The sequence below is a fragment of the Macaca fascicularis genome, chromosome 3 (assembly GCF_037993035.2).
Source record: "Macaca fascicularis isolate 582-1 chromosome 3, T2T-MFA8v1.1".
Lineage (NCBI taxonomy): Eukaryota > Metazoa > Chordata > Mammalia > Primates > Cercopithecidae > Macaca > Macaca fascicularis.
Genome location: NC_088377.1, coordinates 92,469,173 through 92,478,824, shown reverse-complemented (window position 1 = coordinate 92,478,824; position 9,652 = coordinate 92,469,173). Strand labels below are relative to the sequence as shown.

At 37.3% G+C, this 9,652-nt stretch overlaps 1 protein-coding gene across 1 annotated transcript in view; it reads left to right on the top strand.

The window, feature by feature from the left end:
- The first annotated feature begins 6,286 nt into the window (after positions 1-6,286).
- NME8 (NME/NM23 family member 8) overlaps positions 6,287-9,652 on the top strand; it is a 48,533-nt gene continuing 45,167 nt past the window's right edge. Inside the window, exons 1-3 of the mRNA XM_045389018.2 lie at positions 6,287-6,327; positions 6,406-6,463; positions 6,662-6,768. Of these exons, the coding sequence (XP_045244953.1) occupies positions 6,295-6,327; positions 6,406-6,463; positions 6,662-6,768 (198 nt within the window). The 5' untranslated portion in view covers positions 6,287-6,294. The remainder of the gene's footprint in view (positions 6,328-6,405; positions 6,464-6,661; positions 6,769-9,652) is intronic.

The following is a 9,652-nucleotide window of genomic DNA, read 5'->3' as shown; positions in this document are numbered from 1 at the left end:
ACCAACATTCTTACTGGAACTACACACATTCATTGATGACATGACTAATTTCTTTGCTGAAGCATATAGTAAACAAGCATTTATTCATCTTCTGAACAAATTGCAACCATGAATTGGCTATGGAAACACAAGTTTGGCGAAAATTAAAGAAAAACACTTTTGTAAAAATCAATTGACTATATGGGATTTGCAATAAAGAGTACTGTATATTTTATAATGTATATTAAAAATGTGAAACATCATTTTAACAATTAAATTTATAATACTTCGTTGTATACATTTTTTTCCAAGAGAACTGGTTATTAACATTTACCAGCGTATTACTGATTATGACTCGCAGGATATCACAAGTTAATTCTTCCATTTTCTCACCCTTGCTTTTCTTATTTAGAAAGAATTGTGATCTTCCATAAATACAGCAAATAAGGTAGTAAAAGGTAGAAAATAGTACATAAATTGCATTACGAATCAGTGCCTGGACTGCAGAGGGATGGCTACTGTTTTGGTTTATTGCAACTCTCTGAGTCTCTGGGACAGAAAGCAGACAGGAAGGTCCAAAACCTCTTTCTGATTAGTTTCAGGCTGGCAGATTTGCTTGGATATAGAAACTGCATAAAATTTTTATTTCATTCCAAACCCATCAATCTTGCAGTTCCCAATAGGTTGCAGCTGTAATAGGTTCACTCATTCTGTTTTATTATTATGAGTTTTTATTATTCTCAGTGCCTTAATTTCATATACAATGGGAAAAGAGAATATCTAATTTAGTATTATTTTGCAGGTGACTTTTAAAATTGGAATTCAGAATCTGCCATTTTGATCTAGTGGAGATAGGAGAAATTTTTAGCAAAGACTTGGAATCAACCCAAATGTCCATCAGTGACAGACCGGATTAAAAAAATGTGGCACATATACACCATGGAATACTATGCAGCCATAAAAAAGGATGAGTTTGTGTCCTTTGTAGGGACATGGATGCAGCTAGAAACCATCATTCTTAGCAAACTATCACAAGAACAGAAAACCAAACACTGCATGTTCTCACTCATAGGTGGGAACTGAACAATGAGATCACCTGGACTCGGGAAGGGGGACATCACAGACCGGGGCCTATCATGGGGAGGGGGAGGGGGGAGGGATTGCATTGGGAGTTATACCTGATGTAAATGACGAGTTGATGGGTGCTGACGAGTTGATGGGTGCAGCACACCAACATGGCACAAGTATACATATGTAACAAGCCTGCACGTTATGCACATGTACCCTAGAACTTAAAGTATAATAATAATAAAATAAAAATAAAATAAAATAAAATAAAGTTTTATAAAGTTCTCCTGGATAGATGACTAGCTTACTTCTATCTCTAGCTGAAGTGATAAAATTAAAGGAAGTCCCTATACCATTTATTTTCTTTGTAGTCTACTTAATTACCTGGATCACATTTCTTCTTTTTTTAAGCATTGTGTCTTTATTAAACTTAAAAAAAATTTCAACTTTTATTTTAGAAATAAGGGGTACATGTGCAGATTTATTGCACGGGAATATTGCATGATGCCGAGGTTTGGGGTACAAATCCCATCACTCAGGTAATGAGCATAGTACCTGATAAGTAGTTTTTCAACCCACGTCTCCCTTCTTGTCTCCCTTTTATAGTAATCTGCAGTATCTATTGTTTCAATATTTATGTCCATGTGTGCTCAGTGTTTAGCTTCCACTTACAAGTGACAACATGCAGTATTTGGTTTTCTGTTCCCACATTAATTCATTTAGGATTATAACCTCCAATTGCATCCATGTTGCTGCAAAGGACATGATTTCATTCTTTTCAATGGCTGTGTCATATTCCATGGTGTATATGTTTATATACACATTTTCTTTATCCAGTGTACCATTGATGAGCACCTGGGTTAATTCCATGTCTTTATATTGTGAATAGCTCAGTGATGAACATATGAATGCATAGTCTTTTTGGTAGAATAATTTATTTTCCTTTGGGTGTATATCCAATAAGATTGCTGGGTCAAATTGTAGCTCTCTGTTTTAAGTTCTTTGAGAAATCACCAGGCAGATTTCTTGAATTCAAAAATTAAGAATTTTATTTATCCTCATTAAAGAGTACATAAATGTGTCAAGAATATCTGCTACTTCCAAATGCACTAGCTTGCTACCTAATTTTAAAGTATTTATGTCCAAATGGTGATGCTAGGTGCCAGAGAGGATTTCGAGAGGAAGAAGGCAAAGTGAAAACAATTCTACAATCCAGTTCTTCTTTTCTGGGTCTTCATATATATTTAGAAGTCATGAGAACACACAAATGAAATAATTAGGCACTAATAAACTTGTGCCCCAAGGAAGCAAATTAAGCATTATACATAGTGCTGTGTGAGGGTAAGAAAAGGCAAGTCAATGTAGGAGAGTACCTTTAATGAATATTGAAAGATAAAGTCAAATATATGCAAGGAGCAAAACAAACTATTAGGTCCCTTCAGAAGTAACATGTCTCATAGGCTTTTTGGCATTTATAGCTTATACTCTCCTATAATAAAATATATATTGTCTTGTAACCAACATTTTCAGAGAATTTGCCCTTAAAGTCAATTCTGGGCAGACCCAAGTCAAAAGCTCTTCAGATTTATGTTTTAAAACTTCAACATTCAAATTTTTTGCAATTAGTAGTAATGATGTAGGAAAAAAAAAAACTTAATTACACCTTCCTTCCATGTATTGGCCACTGGTAAATGTTTGTTCTAATTTGAGAATACATTGAAACTTCTTCTTGCATCAAAGTGTTATATGAAGAACTAGCCTGAAATATTTGCATAACATTTCTCCATGTGAACTATTATGTTGAATCAAAGAAGAATCAAAAGTCAATTTGCTAGCAGTCTGACTCTGGTGAAATAGCAATTATAGGAAATACATAAAACTTATTTGAAAATAGCAGATGGTTTTAGATCCTTGAGGAATCACCACACTGTCTTCCACAATGGTTGAAATAATTACACTCCCATCAACACTGTAAAAGTGTTCCTATTTCTCCACATCCTCTCCAGCACCTGTTTCCTGATTTTTTAATGATTGCCATTCTAACTGGTGTGAGATGGTATCTCATTGTGGTTTCGATTTGCATTTCTCTAATGATCAATGTTGAAAAGCTTTTGTTTATATGTTTGTTGGCCTCACAAATGTCTTCTTTTTAGAAGTGTCTGCTCCTATCCTTTGCCCACTTTTTGATGGGGTTATTTGTTTTTTTCTTGTAAATTTGTTTAAGTTCCTTGTAGATTCTGGATATTAGCCCTTTGTGAGATAGATAGATTGCAAAAGTTTCCCCCCATTCTGTAGGTTGCTTGTTCACTTTGATGGTAGTTTATTTTGCTGTGCAGAAGCTCTTTAGTTTAATTAGATCACATTTGTCAATTTTGGCTTTTGTTACCATTTGACCCAGCAATCCTAGTGCTGGGTGTATACCCAAAGGATTATAAAGACACATGCACATGTATGTTTATTGCGGCACTATTCACAATAGCAAAGACTTGGAACCAACTCAAATGCCCATCAATGATAGACTGGATGAAGAAAACATGGCACATATACACCATGGAATACTATGCAGCCATAAAAAAATGAACTCATGTCCTTTGCAGGGACATAGATGAAGCTGGAAACCATCATTCTCAGCAAACTAACACAAGAACAGAAAACCAAACACCGCATGTTCTCACTCATAAGTGGGAGTTGAACAATGAGAATACATGGACCAGGCAGGGGAATGTCACACACTGGGGCCTGTCAGGGGGTGGGGGGTTAGGGGAGAGATAGCATTAGGGGAAATGCCTAATGTAGATGACAGGTTGATGGCTGCAGCAAGCCACCATGGCATGTGTATATCTATGTAACAAACCTGCACTTTCTGCACATGTATCACAGAACTTAAAGTATAATAAAAAAAAAAAAAAAGAAAAGAAAGAAAATTGCAGATGGTGAAGTGAAGGAGTACTACATGTCCTGTCTTGATAGGATATGATCCTGGTCAAAGATCTTTCTACAGGTAGCCCTCTCATCTATTTTTTGTAGATCCACTCCAGGGATGAGGATCCCTACAAAGGTTCATTGTGTCCCTCTACTCTATGGTTGCTTTCTGTATCTCAGCCTGCGGATTAATCAGAAACTGTTGTTAAAAATTATTTCCGGATGCTGCACGTGGGAGGAACGAAAGTGAAGAGAAAAAAAAGAGACAAAGGGAGAAAGAGAAAGAAAAAAGAAGAAAGAGAGAGAGAGAGAGAAAGAGAAAGAAAGGAAAGAAAGAAAGAAAGAAAGAAAGACGGACAAAGAAAGAAAGACGGACAAAGAAAAGAAAGAAAGAAAGACAAAGAAAAGAAAGAAAGAACGAACCAGGGTAAATGAAGACAAAGTTAAAAAGAAAGAAAAGGCTGTTGCTGGCAGAGAGCCTTCTGCTCCAATTTGAGGAGTATGCATTTTATGCTGTAAAGTGTGGCCAGTCATGGGAGGATTCAAAGCCAAGGAGAGATATGATCAAATCTGCATTTGGGAAAGCGCACCTTGGTGCACATCTGGGGGATAGGGGAATGGGGGGATGGGAGGATGGGGGATGCGAGTTTGGGGATGAGGCAGCTGAAGAACAGAGAGAGTCTTGTGATGGTGGAATCAGGACTTCGTTGTTCCTGCATTGTGTGGGCAGAAGAGGTGGAGGATTTTAGGCGTCCCCTGGTCTTGTCCCTGCTGCCCAAGTATAGCTGCTGGCTGGAGCAGGGGCCTCGAGACGCAGCTCAAGCCTCATGGGCAGATGGGTTGGACAAAACGTTGCCCCCGTTCTTCTTCCCAGACAGGCAGGGAATCCCCCTTCTTCCTTTTGGTGAATCAGCTGGAGAAGAAAACCGAGCAAGAGGTTGGCCAGCCTCAGCCCCGGGCCCTAGCAGGGCCTTAGGTACTGGAATGGAACTTCACTGAGGTCAACGCTCAAACGGCCACAACGAGCGAGCTGATTTAGATCCTCTGGGCCTGTTCCTTCCTTTTCTTTAAACGTCCCAGTCTAGCTTAGAGGAGGACCTGTTTTGTGTAAGGCTTGCCGGAGCAACCAGAACCTTTCCTGGGATACGGGCTTGCATGTGGCCTTTCCTTTCTTGTATGCTAGTGTCCAGTATCGCCCACACGCTGACGGATTCCTGTTCTACACCGCCCCGATACCACTGAATGGGGAGTTTGGGAAGTTTATGTTGTTCCCCAGAAAACACTAGTGACCTTGTTCTCAGGGTTAAATATCCTTAGAGCAGCCAGATCTGAAGAGGGACCCCAGAAAGATCCACGGGCATGTTCACAGACAATATGTTTGCAATTGATAATATAGGAAACACTTTCTAATATTTCAGGAAAACAAAACTTAAAAAAAAAAAAAAAAACAGACAACGTGTAACATTCTTACCTTGCTACAGGACTGTTGGGAGGATAAGATAGCGTGGTCGCTATAAGCATTTAGCATAGAGCCTAGCATACAAGAGTCCTTCCATGACATTTGCTTCTCTCTCCCCAGCAAAGATGAGACTGCATAATCCAATATACAGTGGGGAAAATTTTCACTACTATATTAAGATGTTATTTGCAGTTAGGAATAATTAATACTGTAATCCCAGCACTCTGGGAGGCCGAGGTGGGAGGATCACAAGGTCAGGAGATTGAGACTCTCCTGGTTAACACGGTGAAACTCTGTCTCTACTAAAAATACAAAAAGGTAGCCGGGCATGATGGCGGGCGCCTGTAGTCACAGGTAATCTGGAGGCTGAGGCAGGAGAATTGCTTGAACCCAGGAGACGGAGATTGCAGTGAGCTGAGATTGTGCCACTGCACTCCAGTCTGGGCAACAGAGTGAGACTCTGTCTCAAAAAGAAAAAAAAAAAAAAAAAAAAAGAATAAGACCTAGTATTTGCTAGCACAAACAGGTGATTGCAGTCAAATCTAAATTGTACATTTTAAAATAAGTAAAAGAGTGTAATTGGATTGTTTGTAACACAAAGGATAAATGCTTAAGGAGATGGTTACCCCATTTACCCTGATGTGATTATTATGCATTGCATACCTATACCAAAATATCTCAGATTTAAATACACAAATATTTAAGTACGTAAATACAGAGATACATAAATATATACACTTACTATGTCCCCTCAAAAGTTAAAAATAAAAATTGTTTTAAAAGATGTTATTCGCATGCATTAAGAAGATATTATTTAAATTTCTGACTTAAAAATTTTTCTTTCTTTTTCCTATGATAGTAGATAAATGGCAAGCAAAAAACGAGAAGTCCAGTTACAGGTGGGTCTGACATATCAACAATTCTTTATCTGGTGCACTGGTGCTTGAATACCCTTTACAGTGCCTTCCTCTTTGCAGGCAGTCATCAATAATCAAAGCCTGTGGGATGAGATGCTGCAGAACAAAGGCTTAACAGGTATAAGGGCTCCCCGGTTGTCTGGCCACCTGGGGTTTGACCTAGGGCACCTCCTGGCACCCTGCCCCTCTAGAGTGCCACTCCCCACTTTGATCAAGAAATCCTGCAGTGCCTTTGCCCTGGCGTGGCTCCAAATTGGGATAACTGCTATCCTAGATTGGTAGACTTAGTTATTTCATAAATATCATCATCTTCTAGTGATTGATGTTTACCAAGCCTGGTGTGGACCTTGCAAAGCAATGCAACCTTTATTCAGAAAATTGAAAAACGAGCTGAACGAAGATGAAATTCTGCATTTTGCTGTTGTAAGAATTTTGTTTTAATTAAACCACTATTTTCACGTTATATTAAGTGTTTAAGTATCCTCTAATACTTTTAAGTATTGTCTTAATTTAAACAACTTGTCATTTCTTCAAAATAGTCTTTACTTGGCAGTTTTACTATATATTTAATTCTACTAGATCTGAGAATGAACATGATTTTTATCCCATTCTTATAACATTAAGGCTATTTACCATGACTGTGAAAGTTAGAAAAGGGTAATAATGGATATGTCTATTGTTCTGTTTCCTTTCACCTGACCACATGTTCAGTGTGTGTCCTTTAGAATAAGGGCTGCAAAAGCTGTTTACTAGGTATCACTGAGTAATGCTCTGGCATTAACCCAGTTACCATATTTTCCAGCAGCAATGATATTCTTCCTCATTTATTTGCTACCTACTTGCAATAAGGGATTGAAATATTATAGCCAAACACATTTTACTTAATCGTACCGTTTATTCAATGTATTCACATAAAATGATCAACTAATTAGGATTTTGTGGTCCAACATGGTAGCTACTAGGCATAAGTGACTATGGAGCTCTTGAAATGTAGCTGGTCCAACTGAGGAACTGAATTTTTAATTTTAATGATTTAAATCTGAATTTTAAAACTGACACTCAATTGAGTTATTGTAAAACCTTTAAAATCTGGGATAACTTGAGTATGTGGATCTACTATTTAACTGTAAATTTTATTAAAGCTAATTAAAGATTAATTATTTCTGATTAACATTTAGCATATGAATTAAGATGTGTTCTTAAGTGTAAGAGACTCATTAAATTTTAAAGATTTAATATGGAAAAAGAAAGTGAAATATGCCATTAGTAATTTTATACATTGATTACATGTTGAAATGATAATCTTTTGGATGTATCGGGTTAAGTAAAATTTATTATCACATTATTTTCACCTTTTTTTGTTTTTAAATGTGGCTACTAGAGAATTTATATGTGTGGCTTACATAATATATTTATATTATATAGAAAAGCACCCAAACCAACTAGGCTTAAGATACAGGAGCAGGTAACAGATGATAACAGATCTTTACTCCTTATCTCTGAAATACATAGTCCCTAATGCAGACATGCAACCACAACCCACTCATGTTCTCCCAGTTACAGGTCTTTCATGGCCCCGCTTTCAACCCAAACATTGGAATGGGTTTGCCTACTGACCTTGTATTTCACTATCCATCCCCTTCTTTAAATGCATTTTCCATAGGACTTATTTTCCTTAGTTCAAGATGATGAATAAGCAGTTTAAAGCCTAGACACTCACCTCTTATTATTTTTCTATTCAAGAAAGTAAGTGGCTGTCTACAGTAGTTAAATCCTGTTGTTCTGGTGAAGGAATTGACTTTTTTTTTGTCTTCTGAAATAAGGACTTTGTAAGGTTTTCGTTCCTTTAATTAAAAAAAGAAAAAGTCTTTACATAGATGTTATTTTTAGAGCAGTTTTAGGCTCATAGCAAAATTTACCAGACAGTAAAGAGTTCTCATATATCCCCTATCCCCACACTCTCATAGCCTTTTCCACCATCAATCCCGTATCAGAGTGGTACATTGTTACAACGGATGAGCCTACACTGGCACATCATTATTTACCAAAATCCATAGTCTACATTAAAGTTCATTCTTGGTGTTGTATAGTTTAGGGACTTTAACAAATGTATAATGACAAGTACTTATTATATTATGGCATCATATAGTATAGTTTCATTCCCTGCAAAATCCTCTGTAATCTGTTCATCTCTCGCTATCCCATAACCTCTGGCAATCACCAATCTTTTGACTACCTCCATAGTTTTGCCTTTTCCAGAATGTCATATAGTTAGAATCACATAGTGTAGAGCCTTTTCAGATTGGCTTCTTTTACTTAGTGATATGCTCCATGTATTTTAATGATTTGACAGTTCATTTCTTTTTAGCGTCAAATAGTACTTCATTATCTGGATGTGCCAGGGTTTACTTATCCATTCACCTGCTGAAGAACATCTTGGTTGCTTCTAACTTTCAGCAGTTAGGAAAAGGCTGCTACAAACAGCCATGCTTAGGTTTTTGCATGAACATACACTTTCAACTCATTTGGGTAAATACCCAGGAGCAAGATTGCTGGATCATGTGGTAATGATATGTTTTATTTTGTAAGAAACCACCAAATCTTCTTCCTAAGCAGCTGTACCATTTTGCATTCTTACCAACAATGAATGAGAGTTCCTGTTGCTCCACATCCTCACCAGCAGCCATTCTCTGGATTTTGGTCATCCTAATAGGTGTGTAGTAGAATCACATTATAGTTTTAGTTTGCATTTCCCAAGATTATGTGATGTGGAGCATCTTTATATACACTTATTTGCCATCTGTATGTCTTCTTTGAGGAGGTGTCTGCTAAGGACTTTGGCTTATTTTTTAATTGGGTTGTTTGTTCTCTTATTGTTGAGTTTCAAGCATTCTGTGTATTTTGAATAACAGTCCTTTATCAGTTATTACTTTTGCAAATAGTTTATCCCAGTCTGTGGCTTGTTGTTTCATTCTCTTGTCATTGTAGTTTTTTTAAAGACAAGATTCTGTAACAACCTGTTTCACTCTGAAGAATCAGAACCACCAGAAAGGAGCTAGGAAGTTATTCCAGACTCGATTCTTCACAAGAAAGAAAAATCAAGTTAGAAGAGCAGAGAATAGGGCCTAAAGGAGATTGCCACATGCAGTTGGAAAGGGGTTGATAGACGTTAAAAGACAGTGTCACAGGTGTCTAACAGCTGACAGATAGATCACAGGAAATTGAGGATCAGGAAATTCCTGCGAATCCTGGCAGTTGGCATTAGGAAACTTTGTTCAAAAGTGGTAGGAGTAGACATTCACCTAGA